Below are 20,137 nucleotides of genomic sequence, written 5' to 3'. Positions count from 1 at the left end.
CATACAACCATAATCTCATCATATTCCACATTCTACTGAGTACTGCAGTAGAGCAAAAAATATCTCCAACAGCAAATTACTTCCTTATTTCTACTTGAGTTCTGCCATTTCTTCTACTACAATTATAAGAAAAGGTATGCACTTTCAACCCTGTAACAAATACAGATTATTATGCAAACTAAATGAGACTAGTGTAGAAGTTAGCAACAGATAAGTTTTTCCTTTTTTCTTTTTCTCTTTTTAAAAAATGAGATGACTTCAAATTCCTTTTTGTCTGTAATATATCTTTAATGAACTCTTTTCTTCAGTATGATTTTAACTTAATCTGGTCAACAATAAAATCCTGGATTTCAGAATACAGAAAGGTTAACCTTCACAGAGTGTTTCCAAGCAATATAGAAATGCCTCTGTTTCTGTAAGAGCAGAAAGGTCTATTCTGTGACAATGGTATTTTCTGGTACGGTTCACTAGACTTTCCCAACAACAGTCAACCGTTTTGATTATCCCAAGGGCATATAAAAACACATTAAAATCTACTCAAATGCCTACAAAGCTTTCAGGTTTACTTGATGCTTTATTTGTTAAACAATAGCATAAACTTCTTCTACGATAGTCAGTGTTTCTGATTCTATTACATATCAGTTTTTATAACTGGTACTTCATTTGCTTAAAATAACTTTCTGTAAAATTCAATTCTCCACAGTAAAAAGACTGCTATTAATCTTAATTACGTTTTGTCACTGACAGAAGTTAGGTAATCTGCTGTTCTTGCAGAGCACTATGCTTTTTAAAGAAAATTATTACTCCCCTTAAAGAAAATTATTAGAAAATCCTACAGAAGGAGAGGAAAAAGCCTCAAAGGAGAACTTCACTGGTATTAGAATATAAGCTCTTAATTCACAACAGAAAATTATATAGGATACTGTATGAAAACTGTATCTATGGATTATGCTTTTAACAGGGTTTACCATCTTTACATGTGTAAATTCAAAATGAAATCTATCTAGTTACTGTATCTTGAGTCACTGATGATGCTTTTATTGTACATTAAAACTTCAACATCTGTGGACTTGGCAATTTTTCATAACCTAGATTTTCCAAAAGACTACTTTTTTTCAAAAAGACAGAGGTAAAGGAAAATATTACTCAGTCTTCAAGTAAAAACAGAGTTCCTCAAATCCCAGCAGTACTTACCAGAGCAAACAATTCTAGCACTCCTATAAAAAATAATTATTTTATTGTATTTATTATATTTTTCTCTATAGAACCTATGAAGTAAATAATAAATAAGACTGCTACCCTCTCTAATTAAACACAGTAAAAATATGCAGTACTTCACAGTTGCTGCTCTAAGGAGCTCACAGTCTAAATAGATATACTAAGCAAAGAGCAGGGAAGAATGGTAAAACATAAAAGCATTTACAGCAATGACAGCAAACATCATGTGATTAGATGTGATTATTTCCTGGCATATCTAGACTGTATTTCATATAAGCAATTCACAACACATAAGACGACAAAGAAATGAATATAGTTGGGTGGTTATCTGAGAAAACAAGAGTTTTCTTTTCATGGAGTTTTTGTTTCCAAAATGGAAATAAATACTGAAAACATTTTAAATATTATATTAAAAAGTCTGATGAGACAGATGCAGTAATACTACATAAAGACCCTCAGTGGTATAACCAAGGACTGCAATTGATATCTTGTGGCTTGCTATTAAGTAAATTAAATGGGTTTAATGTTACAAAATATAAGGGGATTTAATTTTTGGCAAAAATATTATACCTTTTTGAAAGGTATAATTAATTCAATTAATTTTTGTCCCTATATTATTTCAAAAATGACCTTGTAATTTAGCAAATGTATCACACTATAATATATTTACAATAAAAGCATTGTTTCGATCAAATGCAATGGCTAATATTACACATGTCAAATAGCTTCAAAGGCTTATATTTAAACATGTGCCTGAATATCTGCTAATCTGGGAAAGGTACATACATAGGTTAGCTGAAATGCCCTTATTTGCTGTAGCATAAAATCTTGGTCTTTAAAAATGGGTTCATGTTTAGGTACTTTTCTAATGACAATCATATTTAGATAGTATTATTTATACCTTTTCATGTACAATTTATGAGCCACAGGTCTAAAAGTAAACACTAAATAATTATGACAATAATTCTGATTGTGTCTGTGCAATCAAGTAACATCAATTGCAGTTGGGTTTATTTTTCCCTATATAGCCTCTGAAAAAGGCTTTCAGGTGAAAAACAAGCCCTTCTTTATGTACAGACCTTCATAAGATTCTATCTCCTTGTCTCCATTGTCTAGGGAAAGTCACAAAAACAAAACAAACAAACAAACAAAAAAAAAAGGAACCAAAGCACAGGGGTTAAAAACAACATAAGTTTTATAAAAGATACAATATACATGTTAAGAAGGATTTAAAAAAAAAAGGAGTGTATATGGCCATTTAGACTGATTTTGCACAGCACATCTAATTATTAGAAGATGAAGATGAATATATATTTGCTATCAAAAATGTGTTTATATGCCCCTGTTTCTAAACATTTCGGAACATGTCTCAATCAACCAGTGCTTTTAACAGACATTAATGATAAGCTCAATTAGAGTACCAGTAAAACATGAATCATGAAATATCTTCTGACCTTTCCCATTTTAAAGATTATTACCTCTCTTCTTGTTCTTCCTGTTTCAAGAAGCAGATGTTTTTATATTAGTGATCTTTAATAACTACATGTGAACCCACAAGTGACCAACTATGTTTCTGACTCCCAAAAGAGCCAGAATTTTATCATGAAACAACATACAAAAGATCATTGCCTGTGCCAGTTGAAGCCAATGACAAAACATCTATTGAGTTCAGAAGGAACAGGATCATGCCAATAGTCCACCTTGGTTCATGTGTATTGCTGGTGATTCATTTCAGCCAAGAGTATTGCAGATATTAAAACATGATAGAAGAAAACACAGTACAAAATACAATACTATCGAATCCTAATTCTGTACAAAAAAACTCAAGAGATTTCAACTCCAATGGCAAAAGAAAAATAATAAATATAACCAACCTTCATGAGTAATTTGGTAGTGTCATTAAGGAGAAAACCACACACTTACTTCTCTCCAACGTCCCCTTGGGTGGGAGCTGTGGTAACTGCCTGCCCCTTCGCCCTACTACTGGAGTACTTGATGGACTTGTCTGAACAGACCCAGATCGAGGATGTGACCTATGAGACACATATCAAAACAAACCACAGCCTTTAAATGACAAATTCATCCTTAAATATCATCAAGAACTGATAACATGACTAAGTAGGCTTTACATCAACTTGGGGCCCTTGCAGTCCCAGAGTGAAACTATTATCTCATTTCAGAAAAAAGACCTTATTGAAAAACAGAAATCTCTCCATGAAAAAGAAGCCAAACTAGGTCTGAACACCTATAAGATGCTTGTTCATACAGTCAAGCCAGAAAATGTGCTGTGTGCATATTCATGTGCATATGAATATAATACCCACATACACATAAATTTATCCACAAGTCAAATTCAATGATCTTTACTCAGCATGTATTTGCTTAAACTACATTTAGGTGGCAATGAGATTACATGGATTTGTCTAAACAAAGTAATAAACTGAGAAAAGTCACTGATATTTGACTCTAACTCTCACTGGGGATTTGATATTAATAACTGTAACTTTCAGGAAACAAAAGAATGTATTCTGCAGTTCTAAAATAAGGAGAGGCTTTATTGAACATAAACTAGAGCAAAATGCACTCATCTTTTTATTCTATTATGTTTATTTAAGCTAAGAATAATGCATAAAAATCCTCGAAATATCAATCAGGGGTACTCAAACAGGAACAATACAGACTATGGCACAGTAAAATGTAGTCAGAGAAAATGGTGGTTAAAATGATAATTAATAGACAAAGTTAGTACAGTCCATCTAAAGAAACTTTTTTTAAAAAAAAATAGTTTCATTTGATGTTATGATGGTTGTTCCATAAGCAATGTCTGATGAACACAAATAATTTCTCATTCTGTAAGAGAAGAATATGAAAGTTATGAAGTGCTTTATGTGGGAAACCATCCAGGATTCCTGATAAATGAGAAATCATAAATAAATGTAGTTAAATACAGCTAGCAAATGATTTGCAATGGCAGCCACACCATTATATCCAGAGTTGAATATAAGTAGTGTGTTGGCACTGAAAGTGTTAGTATCTACTGCTACTAGTGATCAGCTAAGGATGAGGCGATACCAATTGGCTACTGGGAAAATAAAATGGTGAGCTGGTGGGGCAGAAGGGGATTAGTCTGATTGATTTGTCTGTTTCACCTCGGTAAGGCAGGTGAAGGAGGGGCAGATCTTCCAGTCATTAATGAAGGCATCGACCTGATGAGGTTTGAGTCAGGACGCTCTGTGGATCGGGAGCGGGAGTTGGTCCGCTCTAGCATAGGACGTTGCTCTGTTGATCTGGATCTTTGATATGGCTGTCTATCTGCTGCTTCACAATTCCTGTAATGTTAGTCAAAAAGCAGCTCAGATGAACTTTTCTATTAATTATAAAATATGCTGCATGATACTGGTTTGGAGCAAATCATTTTGTTATGTATATTTTGGGGGGAAGTAAATTTTCCGATAGAAATTCTTGATAACGTGCATTTTTCTTATACATGTATGATTTGACTTGCTCCATATAACTTGCTCTTGATAAATGGGCTGAAATGTTTCCAATGTCTCAGCAATGACTATCCATGCAATAGTCTGTTTCCTGACATTAAAATGTTGTTTTGTGTCAATTAATATATCAACCTGGGAAGAAAAGACTAGCTGACATAATATTAAGTCTCACTAAAGCTAAGGACTCATTTAATTGTGCAGTTTAATTTTAATTGTGTAGATTAACTTTGCATTATTCCTCATATTAGTAGGGCTTTTTTTAGATTGCATTATCCCTAGAGGTAGCACTCTTGTTTGTAGGAAACTCAACATTTAGGATGTTATAATTATCATGTAGCACTGTTAATTATTACTAAACTCAGAATGTCTGTTAAAATATAGAGCGGACGATAGTGATGGATTCATAGGTGGTGCTCAGACTGTAATCAAATAAAAACTGCACATTAGTACTTGCAGAGGTTCCAACAACTAGAAAAAGTTTGGATTGTAATTAAAAAAAAAAATCTCCTAACCCACAGTCTATGGAACTGTACTAAAACAGTAATGGAAAAAGTTATCATTAGAGAAGCAATGGGGAGAAATCAGACTGAGCAAAAAAGAATTTCTTGATCAAGCAGTTTGGTCTTTTACTATTAGGCAATTAATCGAGCCATTCTTTTCAGAAAATAATCAACCCCCACCTTTTCTCACATTGTAATCGGTCTGTTTGAAAGGAGTAATATTTATGAGTAACATCTGAAAATACATTAAATCAAGGCAATTTAAAAGTAAAATCCATACCCTAATGGAGCTACCTTTTAAATTCACACTCCTCCCAGCTCTCCTTGTGTAACTGAACAGCTACAGAATAAATGGAAATGTGTACCCTTCAGGACTTTTCCTTTAGCTAAGTCATGCCTTTTACAATGGAGTCAGTTAATACAGTGAGTGGCTGGATGGCAATTAAGTGTAACAAGAAGTCAAATTTTAATCGGTATCAAGAAAGAGAGAGACACACACCACAGCCTCCTTATGAAGAGTTTTATGTTAGTAACAGCATTCATTTCTAAAGAACACCGAAACAAAACATAGTGGCTAACTTTGCTGAATGGGTTTATAAAACAGTCATTACAAGCAATGCCTCTTCAGGCCTTCCATGAGGTCATCATTGGACTCCCAGAGCATACGAAGGAATTGCCACAGACAGATTCAGAATAATACCACACACCATGAACCTATATCTATAAGCTCCTAACAAGCGAACACACCACACTGAGACACATAATGGTAATTATAAGCTGAGGCACTAAAAATTGGAGAAAAAGTACAATGAGCCTGGCACAAAACCACGACAAAATTACCTCAATTCTTCTTCTATCAGCTCTGTTTCTGAATGGGAAGCTTCATCAGCAAAAACATCCACTGTCTCGCTTCTTTTACATTGTTGATAGACAAAGAAACAGAACCTTAGCTTTAATATGAATGCTTTTTGGTTTATGTAACTGTTTAAGAGAGCTTTCAGTGCTATAGAAGGTGAGAAAAGTGTCGGCCACCTACACGATGGTTAAAAAAATGACCATGGAATACATTCTTTGACTATGGAAGCAAACTTCAAGAAAAAATATTCCTAAATTCAACAAAGTTACAAAAGAGAATACGGCTAAGGTCCAGAAAACCCACCCCTATCTTGCTTACCCACATATTTAAGAAAATTAGTGAGCCCACAGAAACTTTCTTCTATGGGTCTGTCAGACACACATAGCTAGAATATCCTTTCTCTTGTCAGTGAGTGGAGGACTGCTAGGCTATACCAGCAACAACTGGGCAACATGTGAGGGGTGTCATTTAATTTTCTATTTCTCTCTTCTTCCAACACCAAATAGGAGACATACAGAGGAACAGGTGAGTTCCACAAGATTCAGCAACCACATGATTCTCATAAACACTTCATGAGAAGTCAAGACTCTCACTTGTCACTCTTAAGGTCTCATTACGTATAAAAAGCTCTTTAGGTATAAAAAGTATTTTTAGGATCTTAGGGATCTGACCCATTTTCTTTATCAGAAGGCAGGGAGGCAATTTTACCATTAGGATTAATACTAATGGCTTGGTGTGCAGGTTTCGTATTCTGCATAGCATCATGGAGCCAGTGTAGCTAATCACTATGCTAACAGATAAAAGTTTCATATTCCATGGCTAATATAAATATTTGGTTTTCTACAATCTGCAGTTGGCATTTACTTCAAGAGGAAAAACAACCAGGAGTTTCCAGAAGTGAAAGAGAGCGTGAATTTTGGCAGTGAACATTTTGCTTTGAAGCTTTGACACTGCTGTTGTTTTGTAGACTGGAGGATTTGAAGACTAATTTAAATCCTGAGATGAAACTGAGTTGTCACCCTGAAGTTCCAGACTACATGATGCAATCCTCTTAAAAATCACCATAGCAAAGTGGACTTTCTTCCACTTGAAAGTTTCACTTTGTGGTTTTACACCATACACATATAAACAACAATTCAACAGATAGTTTTACTGTCTATTCTTCATCCTCACTTATTCTTTTGTTCTTTTAACAGTAAACACATGTAATATATGATCCCAATCTTCAGAAAAAATTGTCCCTTTTATAGAAAAACTTTCATTCCAATAAGCTGCTTGGGTATTGAAGGTCCTCCCTTACCACTGAATACAATTATGCATTAATATCACAATTCAGCCATAAGCAAGGAGAGCAAGTTAAACTGAAAACAGAAGTCCCTAATTTTTCAGATATCATTCCTAAGGACATTCTCAAAAATTATCTAGATGAAACTTTCCTTTTTTCTCATAAATTCATATCATATGAATTCCTAATTTTTAAAGGGGTAAATATGATAGTCTGAGTTAAACTATTCAACATCCATATAATATTTTAATGTGCGCTAGCACTGTTTATCTTTGCTAACAGACTTTCATTATCAAAATACAGTTAATTTAATTAAATGTCAAGTAATGACCTCCATTTAGTATTGCCTATTGTAGCATCCCTCTACCTTTGCTAAGGAAAGCATGCATAGTAGATGGTCTATTCCCTTGTCAAAGCATGCAAGTCTTGTGAGCTGACTCTCCCCTACACAGAACAAAGAGTACAGAAGTAAATCTTTGCTTCTAAGCCAAGCTGGCCTTGAGATTGAGCTCCCTGCAAGTCACTACTACATGGAAGGTCTTACAAGTATTCACAATCTAACTTTTTATTCCAAACCCATCAAATATTAGAATTAGAATCCCATAGTATTTAGGTACCACTGTAAACTCTAGTTACTACAGCACAGTATCTAACCAAAGGTGCTACCACACTGTATTTGATCTACTGATTTATCTGCATTGTTCTATATTCATAGTCTGGAATTTTCAAACCCCAGCTCTTTTCCGAATGCAGAAAATAACCATTTCTATTTTTTAATTTTTCAGATTTGTTACTTTTCTTAACAATTAAAAATAATTTTCAAAAATTATTATACTCATTGATCTAAACTTATCTATAGAGGAAGCTTTATAAAAGACGAACATTTTCCAGCAGTAAGCAATTGTAACAGCTTACAAAACAAATATAAGTTTTTTTTTTTTCCTCAGAATGACTGAAAACACTTTCTTTGAAAGGCCATGTTAATTTTTTTTTACTGTGTACAAGCTATGAGATCATGCCAATCACAATTTTAGTATTAGGTTTTTCTTGTAACAAAAAACTGAAGAAATAAAAATAGAATAGCTGTAGGATTACAGTACACTACAATTCCTCTCCTAGTGCATCTTTTTTCATCTAGAAACACCGAGCACAGAACAAGAAAAATACAACAATACACTTTCTAATTACCATAATTTCAAACTCCAGCTAATATACAAAGGCAATACCTGTCAGTGTCTGTGGATGGCTGCTGGATTTCAATCCTTGGACATGTTATTCTTCTACTAGCTATAGGAACTTTGCTGTTTAGTCACAGACACAAGATCCTCTGTTAGCATAACACAGATAAGCATGTCTACAAACAACTGAGATTTATAGTACCAAGTAAACTTAAATTTAAATCATAAATTTTGCAATGGAAAATGGGAAGGAGCTGTCAAATGTCTACATAAACTGGTGAAAGGATAACTCACCAAATCACTCATCTATACCTCTAAGGAAAGTTAATATAAAATTATATACTTCTATAGTTTTTAAAAGCCAGGAATGTAATGCTTTTAGGTCCTCTGGTTAAAAGAAAAAGAAGAAAAAAAAGGAAAAAAAAGGTATTTAAAGACTTTTGTGGTGCAGTAATATTCTATCATGATTTATATATATATGTAATACATACACATATATGCATACACTCATATGTTCTATTCACATGCACATCACCCTGTGGTATATGTGATAACTACAAGTATATCCACGTGCCACTGACAGGCATGACTAAACTGGAATACACCAGTGTCTGAGCTGCTTTTCTACCAGCTGACTCAGCTAAGCAGACAAAGCAGAGAACTCTGCTGCAATTCCGGGCGCTCTGTGCTCCACACTCCTGTGTGCACACTGCTACACCTACAGAAAGTCAGAGGCTTACGGCTTGCTTAACTATCTGCACATGGCATTGCAGTCACTTTGGTGACTCTGTTGTAGACATATCTAGTCCTGCTAACACACGGTGGCATTGTACAATAGAAAGCACAGAAATCTACACCTATAAAGATTTACTCTCCAAAATATATTTCATTGTTTATATATTTACTGGGGAATAGCAAAGCCCTGCTTTAAATAGGGAGTGAGAGCAGACAGTTTTTTCAATGTTTTTTCCAACCTAAAGTAGTTTATTATTCTACAGATGCAGTCAGAGGTTAAAAATAGTTACTACAATCAAATATCAATAAAATCAATAAGTAATGCAAATCCTGAGAAAACTAAGACTGAAATGATGTGCTGAAATATTTCATATCCTCTTTATCAGTAAAATCAGACCTAACTTATTTTGTGTATTTTTGAGGAATTAAAAAACAACTTGAATATTTGAGGGGAAAAGAGTAAAATATGTGAGCAATTTCTTCTTCATAGAAAATCTCAATATTAAACAAAAAGAAGTGGTGAACCCTTTTGATAAAGAGGCTTCTTAACTTCCAGGTGACACTATTTGCAATTGCATTCAAATGAGAGCAAACACAACAAATGAACTAATAATAATAATACTAATTTCACTTAGATAGTTAATTTTAACTAGCTTAAGAATCAGTTTCCAGTATTTTACTCAAAAGCAATTTTTAGAAACATATGAACCTTGCAGATTACCATTTCTTTACACAGAGGGGAACCAATGGCTGCAAGGAACACATGTGTTGCCCTATGTCTTACCAATTTATTTAGCTTGCACCAACTTTATCAAAAAAACATTTATTCGTATTTTTATTCTGTGTTTACAACATGAAATACTTGAAGGCATTCTTTCACTACTAATTTAAAAGTCTGAGAAACTTAGATTTTTGCTATAATGTCAAATGTTCGGTGTTTTTTACATTATTGCTTTTGGTACTTGTAACTACTGTTCTAACTTTTGACAACTTTTAAACAAACCATCAATTGACACATATTAAAGAATCACACTGCAGGAACACATATCTCAGTGTTCATAAGATGACTCACTGAAGATCGTGATAAAGCTGATTAGGATTCAAAACCTGGGAATTCAAAATTCTCAGAGATGAGAACTGAAATCCTCTCCCCTTCTTTGCCTCAGGTCAGTTTTATAACTGAATATACTGCAGTGGTTCTCTCAAGATAATAATCTAAACTTCCATAAAAGTACTGGAAATATTCCAAAATATAACAGTTTCAGCTCTATATTATAAATTTATTCCACATATTTTCCCATTTCAGAACACAATATTTTACCCACTCAACTTGAATGTTATATCATAATGTATGAGCAATGACAGGAACATTCAAGGGTTTTAATGAACATGTATTTCATGACTGAAGTATAGTGGTCTATAAAAGGACGAATAGAGAAGCTTGAGAGGGAAGCAATGAGAAACAAGAATTTCCTAGTAGAGCTTGAATTTCAAATACAGTTCAGCAGAGCACTTAGATTATAGACTAATAAGGTGAAATAGTTGAATAGGCTTCAAACTAAGCATGAACTTAAATATTCTTTAGTACACTTCAGTACTAAATGAAAAATCTGAAAAGTTCTTGGTTCTTGATGTTTTTTTGTGGGATTTTTTCCCCAGATCTTAAATATAACTTTATTTCTAGATGGCACATATACAAAGTTGGCTTTTTTTTCTCCAGTGACATTTTTAAACACCAATAATAATGCAGACATTTAATCACAACCAGGGCTACAATGATGCAGTTTACTGTATATAAATACTACAGTTGTGTGTTTATCCCTCTTCTTAACCTTTGTCAACAGCCCTGTAATGCTGACCTCTCTGAAGTCAATGAGATTTTTGTTACTTGATGAGCCCAGGATTCCAATCAAATCATTCCAAGAGAAGCAGAGACAGAAGACTTAACCATATTTTAAGTTCTCAAATTACAAATGAATAAAATAGCATTTAGTTTCTGTTAAAGGCATTCTCTAAATCTGTTGATCTTAGAATCTGATCCATTTCAGTAGTCTTTATTCTAATAAAGTATGTTTTATGCCTTATGGTTTACCTAAAAGTCATATTGGTTCAAAACAAATGATTTTATCGTTTATTTCTTTTTCCAAATCTTTTTGTAGCTAAATTTAAATGGGGAGATAGAGCAGTAAAATTACAAATCTATTTTTAGATATTTACATCTATTCAGTACTAATTGTAAGACAAGAGAAGTAAACTAGGACTATCTCATGTGACTATCAAAAGCAAATACAAAAGCTTTATTTACAGGAAACAGGTTTTTCAGCCTGCTTCAAATGCTGTTCATTTTCAGTATGCTTGTGCACTTTCCAGGGAGAACTAATAAGTATGGCCCTTGCTGTACACTTAAAACTGAAGAGCCAGCAAACAGTGGCACTTCAGTTGAAAAAACTGGGGAAGAAATATGGTCTCAAGTAAGTCTCTGCAGCTGCACTAATGTTGAGCCAAAAGACTCTCAAAAACCTCTCCTTTCTAGAGAACAGAGAAACTGGCATTAAAATCCTGAAGAGTTAATTCTGGTTTTTATCAGATTTTTTTTCATTTTCAAGATGTCAGTCATCATGTTCTCCCCTGTTCACATTCACAAAGGAAGTAAGTAAAAATATAGAAAATTCTTGCAAGAGCAAGAAGAAAACTAGGGGGAAGCAGTAAATTAAAAGAACTAATAGCAAGGAAAATTTGTGTGCTCTCTTGATCAGAAGGCAGCTACAACTAGGAAGCACTAAAGATTATAAGGCACAGAGCACTTTGCATGGGTTATGCATCAATCACACAGGAAGATAGGTTAGACAGCTTGAACTGGGATTATTTCTAAAAGTAAAAAGTATTAGGTCTCAAAGACACATTCCCCAACACTGTGAATGTAGGCAGGTATTATCATTAAAAACCCCTTTTTCGTTAAAGCAGCCCAGAACAGTGAGAACAAGTTTCAAAAATAGTTCAAACACAATGTTCTTTTTCTATTTGCAACTGAATAAAATAGTTCAATCTTGGGAAAAAAGACTAGAACATAAGTGCCTTAGTTCTGAGTCAAGAAAGACATCAAGAAAAATACATTTATTAGGAATAACTTTGGTACAATTACAAATGAACTCTTATTATAAAGATTTAAAATACATTTTAGCTTTATCTATAACACTACACTCTTTACTTACCCATATTTTTCAGCTGAACCATTGACTACATGATCTGCCCATGAACTTGCACCATTGTACCACCTTTACAATGCAGTTAAAATAAAGAAATGTTATAAAGAAACAAATGTATTATTAATAGTACTCTAATTTATATGACATGACCACTTCTCAACAAAATAGGAAAATTTCCAAGTATTTCCAAATAATTTTGCACATTTCATATTTTCTCTCAGGTAAGAAGAAAATCATCTTTTTCAAAGCTAAACACCATGAAAATTATGGTTTTTTTTTCCTGATATAACTATTAGATTTCGCCTCTAGTTTTCTCAGTAGTTTAGCCATGAATTTCAGTTCCTTAAATGCAAATTGATACCTCATCTTTTCCTACATAAAAGTCTTCATGTTTTCAATGGTTATTCAGTTTGTGGAATAATTAAAAGTAATTATGGAGATATAACACTTGCAAAAATAACACTAAATGCATGAATAGTTTAAAATATTGCTTTTTAACTTCAAATATATGAAATTTTCAATTTTTATAGGGTAGTTTTTTCTTTATAGCTATTTAAGAAGCAGATGAAAACTCACTTTAATCAGATAAAACAGTGACAACTAATTAAATTTTATACTTGTATTATTCTTCCAGCTACTGAACATGGGCTACTGAAACACTTGCAGCATCATTTCAGCAAATCAGTTGAAAACAACATAAAATACATGTAGAAGTATTAAGTAGAGCCACTGAGAAAGAAAACAATGGGACAAAAAAAAAAAAAAAAAAAGGTTGGTTTAAGAAATCAGGTGATAAACTGTTTATGTGCAACTACTCCAGAATATTAAAAATAGATACAAATCATCCAGCATTTGGTTAAGGAGTTTCAACTGGATTGCTGGAATTCTGTACTTTCAGGATCTTGTTAGGGTAAAGCCTTGGAGCTCCTATGCTTTCACTATTCAGTGATTTTCACAACAGTGAGTGAAAAGCAAGGCAGGGACTATCAGAAAATATCAAGGGAAGACCATATTATAAACTTGGATAAAAATATTCCTTTATCTGTACTGAAAATCCTAGCCAAAGGCTGCAGGATGAACTTCTTACGGCTTTAATACACTGATACAAAAGTTGTCATGGATCTGTTCCTGGGAATCACAGTAGTATTTTTTGCATGACTCCATTTTTTAACAAACTTCTCATATTCAGAATCTGAGGTTTTACAATATGTTTACAAACTTAATAATGCCACATCTCCTGATCTTTATGCTGAGGGAAGAACGTGCAATATTTGTGAGTGTCAATCAGCTGCCCTGGGTTCTTCTACATCAAATTGGATGGTAAGGGGAATGGGGAATGGCTTTTTATTTAAATTTTTTTTGGCATGGTTTGTAGCCAGATCAATGATTGGACAAAATTCACTTTAGTTTAACCGAGTTTAGTTTTAGATTTGATTTAGATTTAGTTCAATCTAAATTAGAGCACAGCTGGAGAATGACAGATATATCTTTACACTCTCCCTGATCATCCGTATCCTCAAAAGGAAAGCCAGGTTCAGCAATTAGCCAGTATTTAAAGTAAGACTTTTTGGTAAAAGTACTTTATTGCAGACACCAAAAACACATAAAATATGATTTTAAAATGGCAGTGCACTTTATTTTTGCTTAAATATTACTGTATTTATTCATAATAATCAAATAAAAACAAAATTTCTCGCTATTAAGAAATAATCTCTGCTTTACCTACTTCCATACTGTAGACAAAAATCAGACATTGACTTAAAAATGGACAGAGAATATAAAACATCCAACTGTACAAGGGAGAGGAATACTGATTTGCTCCTTTTTTCAGGTTTTCTTTTTTTTGGACTTTGCCTAGCTCTTCAAACATGGAAGGCATGATCAAATAACTATTTCCAGAGGTGCTTCAAAACTTTACAGATGACACATCAGATTTTAGTTGTATTATGTATATCAAAATTCAGGGACAACCATAGTACTTTGGGTCCTAGCACACCAAACACCCAAAATCAGTTTGAAGGAATTTGATTAGTCCTTTTTTAAGTCAATATGAGCAATAACATGTTAAAAGCTGAGCATCTTCTTAAGTGACTCAGGTTATTGAAAGAACGAAATTAAGGATTCTAAATTGTCCTATAATCACTCCCAGTGACTGGAAAGGTCAGCCATTAGAATTATGGTGCAGTTAAGTGGAGGAAAAACCTTCAGCTGTACCTAAGCTCCTCTGTACTATTCAGTTTTCCTCCGACTTCTAATGAATAAAAAATTTTTCAAGTTAAGAATTATGCTTTAAAAAATCCAAAGTCGTATTAATAAAGGCCTAAAAGAAAAGAAGGTACCTAAAACTATGGAAATTAGTTTTTCTGTATTTAGAGAAATATGGCATAAAGTGCACTGTAAATTTAAATATCATTAGTCTTGGCCAATTAGAAATTTTAGACTACACTTCATAAAAAATGTATTACTCAGCTTTATCTATTTTTACTATATAAATTAAAATACCTTTCAGGAGTATAGGCTGTGTCATCATAATATGAAATAGGCACTCTTCTCTCCTGTCTAGTCCTCCTGAATATGGAATAAACAGCACAGATATTTCAGACATTTTAAAGGGTCCTTCATTATGTTTTCCTTTACTGTATTATTAAGATATGATGAAAATGAAGCACATTTATCTACAGTTCAGCAGGATATTCTGAACATACATTTTCATATATATATGTGTTAAGGTCATACTTCAAATTATACTCAGAACTTATTAAAAATATATTAAGAACACCTGATCAATGCACACATAGGAGTAAAAAGTTACATTGACACTTGCTCAGTACTTGATCAAATAAGAAAATTCACCAAAACTAGGATGTGGATATTAGAAAGTTTCTGACTGGTAAAATGGAAGGCAGGTAAAAAAAAACGAAGCAAAATCTTGTTTTCTGAAGTGAAACAACAGAAATTCTGCCTGTATAAGTCTACGGGATTCTGAATTGGAGGATATAAATAAAAGCATAAATAAAGCTCAACACACCCAGCCATGATGTCTTGTGTATGTTCTACCTGTGTATCTACAGCAATGTGAACTGATACAGGTAGTGCTGCTGTGCTGACTATCACATTAAAGAGTCAAGGAAATTTGGAACAGAGTATTGGTGAGGCCACCCCTGGAGTGCTGTGTCCAGCTCTGGGCCCCTCAGTTCAGGAAGGATATTGAGGTGCTGGAGCGGGTCCAGAGAAGAGCAACCAGGCTGGTGAAGGGACTTGAGCACAAGTCCTATGAGGAGAGGCTGAGGGAGCTGGGGTTGTTTAGTCTGGAGAAGAGGAGGCTCAGGGGTGACCTCATCACTCTCTACAACTACCTGAGAGGAGATTCTAGCCAGGTGGGGGGCCGTCTCTTCTCCCAGGCAGGTTTCAGTAAGAGAAGAGGGCATGGTCTCAAGCTCTGCCAGGGGAGGTTTAAGTTGGATATTAGGAAGAAATTCTTTACAGAGACGGTAATCATGCATTGGAATGGGCTGCCCAGAGAGGTCGTGGATTCTCCATCCCTTGAGGTGTTTAAGAAGAGACTGGATGTGGCACTTAGTGCCATAGTCCAGTACCTGGTGGTAGTGGATAAGGGCTGGACTTGATCTCAGAGGTCCTTTCCAACTCATCTTATTCTATGATTCTATGATTCTACTGAGCAGCAGGATGTTCTTGAGAAAACCCCAAGTCAAAAGGACACTGAAGTCACTGAAGATCCTTGTGTGCCTGTTGTCTTCCTTAGGGACATGTTGAAATAAGTATCTCGTCAATGCTGCTTCCATTACTTTTGGGAGGAAAAGAGGTGGACTTCTTCAAAAGGAGGGAAATATCAGAAAGACAAAATGATGAATTTCACAGCCTATGAATGACCTCAGAAATTAAGGTTTTTGATAATTTAAATGTGGCCTAGAACTAATGATCTAAGGATTATCATATCTGATAAACAGTAACTGAAACACACTTCAGCAGAGAAGAGATGAAAGAGAAACAAGTAGTTGCTCTGTGGAGGCAAAAAAAAAAAAAAAAAAAAAAAAAAAAAATTAAAAAAAAAAAAAAAAAAAAAAAAAAAAAAAAAAAAAAAAAAAAAAAAAGAAGAAAAAATTTCTAGAAGAAATCACAAGACTTAATGGGCTGGCCGTGAATGAATACAAGATAGGCAATGAAAAGAGCCATGAATAACAAAGAAGGCAAGTAATTTTAACTAATGTATCTATATATATGTGCCTGCAGGACACCCACACTGGTGGATTCACAGTGACATAAGATTAAAAACTCTGTCCTAGATGAGTGACTATTCCCTGAATGCTGGACTGTACAGAACAATGTTCACTATGTTAATGAATAGTGGAAACTGGAAAGTTATTTCATATGCTTAATAAAGACAGGAAGAGAGGTCATTGCTTGATATCAACAAGACATTGACTAAGCAGATGGAACTAAGAAGACAGGAGTGATGCCCGTGACCTACAAAATAACGTATTTTAGAGTAAGCATTGAACTGGGGCAAAATGTAAAGATAAATGAGGAAATATTGTACAAAAGGTAAATTTTCATATATTTCCAATAAAAATAATGAAGAGGAAAATAGTGTTTTTTTCAATATATCAGGGGAAACTGGATAAAGTTTATGCTATAATAGTCCTTAAATCGCTGTCAGAATACAGAAAGACAAAAAGGATGAAAAACTAGGAATGTGACTGCAGCTGTGAGGTGCTCAGAGGAGTTCATATCTGGTAAGATGACTCAAGTAACTTGAACACTTATGTTACCCCAGGCAACCTGGATTCAACAGGATCGTGGAATCCAGGATCAGTTCCTAGGCACAAGGAATCTCAAGATACTGTTTAAACAGTGAGCTAGAAATATTCCACTTCATGTCAGATTTTCCTTTCCGATCTCAGGAGGAATTATCTTTAATAACCTTCTGTTCAATAAAGACCTGGAAAAGATTTACTCCATCTCTCTGCTTAAATCCCAGCTTTTTCATATTTATGCAGTACTGTAACTTTTGCCCTTTATTTTCATTGATTTTACTGTATGTTTGAGAGATTAATTTGTGTAGAAAAAAACATTAAAATTTACACATCAAGATCCTCAAAATAAGACAATTTGAGAATAGCTCCAAGTGTCACTAGTGTCTGAACAGACACAGACATAAGCAACAATCTGAAATAGGTTCAGATAAACTAGTGCAAATATACTCATATATCTAAGGCAAAAAATTTATATGAATGTAATTAGTTATTGAAATAGTATACATATGAGCACATTTCATCATACATTTTCAGAAAACAAACCAAAAATCCCTCCCCTTATCAAAGTTTCTACGTGTTGACTGAACTATTTACAAAAAACCAGCATAATTTCAAAACAAATTTTTATCTGAGTTCTAAACATTATAGTGTCTAATATACTATACCCTCTGGAGAATTTTTAAAAAGCAGTATTTCTTTGGAAGGAATTTTCAGATCCTTTTTTTGTTTCTGCATCCCAAAGTAATTTTACATTTACTAAAAATATGGTTATATATGATCTGAATCCTGAGTAAAACTTAATGAACTTCTCAGAGGAACTCATACCCAGAGGGCAGACATGAAGTTAATATAGAAAGAGTTCTTTACTTCTTGCTTTGGAAGTTTTTACATGGTCCCTCTTTTAAAGCAATACTCGTATCAACCTTTATAACTGATCTGAAGCCACTACTTCCTTTTTATTGGCTCATAATTTATCAGATTGGTATCCTTATGTCTATTCACTGACAACTATGTAGGCTTTTTCCTGGTCTGCAATATTTCTGAAAATATCTTAATCAGAGAATTGCATCAGCACCTTTAAAAAGCCGCTGAATTTCAAGTGGATAATTATTTCAAAGAAATTGTTATGGGCTCAACTTCTTTCTGTCATATATTTCATGTATAAATAGGAACTACAATGTTCTGCAATCACACAGGTATTGTGAATGTATACAAGTACTCCTATATTAGAGAATATGCAGTATACCAATGCATACAACATAAGCTTACATAAGCATAAACTTTTATTTTTCACTCTGTTTTTCAGTTAAGCAAAGTATAAGATTTCAAGAAGACACTATTTCCATGTACTTTAAAGTAGATAAGCTTTTCCTTATTATTTCAAAGAGAATAATAAATGCTATAAGCACTCTGGAAAATTCCAGCAAAAATAAGAGTTTTAAAAGACACAGGCATATAATAACCATATAACCTAATTTATGAAACTGCCTTCTATAAAGCTATTCAGCATCTCTTGGGATTTACCCACAGCCCTGAGTACACAGTTTTATATGATACATACTCAGAGTATTACAAAACATCTTCACAGTATGTGTTTCTCACTTAAAACACAGATCACCTCCTCAGTTTGGAAATCAAATATGGTACTGTCAGTGTGGCAGAACTAACAATGTACTCCACATCAATTGTACCTCTCAAGATCATAGTAAGCACCCTCAGAGTAGGTACGGCACATCTTATGGGAGCGGAGTAATCTGATTGCATCTTCACAAAATAGAGGATACATTGTGTGATCCTGGCTGCCAAAACATAATGGGTGAACACAATGAAAAGCAACCAAAAGATGAAATGATAACAAAACAACATGAAAAGCAAGTAATGTCAGCAACAGAACAAAACACTCAAAAAAACCCAGAGCTGAAACATTGGTGAATTTTGCAAAACTACTTTTAAAAATTAAAGTGTATTAGCTCATAGCTATTAACAGCTACAAGACTATGAGAAAGGTATCACACTCCAGTTTTATCACAACGTTTAACAGAGACATACATGTTGAAATTCTGTATATTAAAATCACACAATTAGTAGGCATTAGTGTTTGCTGATTTCAATAATTTCCTTTATTTACTTTGTAAAAGTCATAAGAGTGATGTAAATAAAGCATTGTTTTCATGGACTCCCAATTATAGACTATTGGCAGAGAAAAAATATTCAAGTGAAACATATGAAGAATGGCCAATTGTTTGTGTAGTCACTGTGCTGAGAAAGCTAATGCTGACACTAACTCTACACTTCTAAGTTTTCTATCATTACACACAGACTAATAAAAACAGAAGTGGATATGTAGGTACATAGAAGTACATGCATTATCCACACATAGTCACACAGAGGAAAACATATACCTGACATCTCTGTAATGGTGATCTGTGGACTGGGTGTACCGGGAACGAGGTAAAGTAACATAATGACTGAGTTGATGGGCAGAAAGAAAAACACAGATAGAAAAACACAGAAAGAAAAACAATGAGATGGAGAAGGAATGATACACATCACAAAACTGAAAATATTAAAATCTGGGAATACAGGAGCTACAAAAGTATGGTTTAAGAGCACTGAATTTATTAACAAAATAATATGATATACAGTTCTAAAGGTAAAATTATCTAGATGATTCACACATTTATTCTGAGAAGCCAGTGGGAGACTATGGATCAAGCAAATAGCTAAAATTTGGGATTTTCTACATTATTTCAGTTAGGAACTCAAGAAGTCAGATTGCCTGTTCCCGTCTTTGAAGGCAGTTATAACTTTAGTATGAATAATATCTTTGGAAGACATTTATCTGGTCTGTCTGAAATGCTATTACCCTTGGGAAATCTGTCTCCACATA

At 33.8% G+C, this 20,137-nt stretch overlaps 1 protein-coding gene across 50 annotated transcripts in view; it reads right to left on the bottom strand.

Annotated features, from left to right (window-relative positions):
- Positions 1 to 20,137, bottom strand: part of RIMS2 (regulating synaptic membrane exocytosis 2) — a 449,434-nt gene that overhangs the window by 126,323 nt on the left and 302,974 nt on the right. For 27 of the 50 annotated variants that reach the window (XM_027883430.1, XM_027883435.1, XM_027883443.1 and 24 more), the window contains 5 exons: positions 14,975 to 15,040; positions 12,479 to 12,541; positions 4,368 to 4,547; positions 3,142 to 3,251; positions 2,298 to 2,330 (listed from right to left, as the gene is read on the bottom strand). In XM_027883430.1, coding sequence (XP_027739231.1) covers positions 2,298 to 2,330; positions 3,142 to 3,251; positions 4,368 to 4,547; positions 12,479 to 12,541; positions 14,975 to 15,040 — 452 coding nt within the window. Of the gene's footprint in view, positions 1 to 2,297; positions 2,331 to 3,141; positions 3,252 to 4,367; positions 4,548 to 6,052; positions 6,125 to 12,478; positions 12,542 to 14,974; positions 15,041 to 20,137 lie in introns of all 50 variants that reach the window. The other 23 variants (XM_027883465.1, XM_027883478.1, XM_027883460.1 and 20 more) reach the window with 7 other exon arrangements.

The sequence above is a fragment of the Empidonax traillii genome, unplaced genomic scaffold (genome assembly GCF_003031625.1).
Source record: "Empidonax traillii isolate 1590-97213 ecotype Southwest subspecies unplaced genomic scaffold, ASM303162v1 scaffold126:size1624879, whole genome shotgun sequence".
Classification (NCBI taxonomy): domain Eukaryota; kingdom Metazoa; phylum Chordata; class Aves; order Passeriformes; family Tyrannidae; genus Empidonax; species Empidonax traillii.
This window is presented reverse-complemented; position numbering and strand designations above follow the sequence as displayed.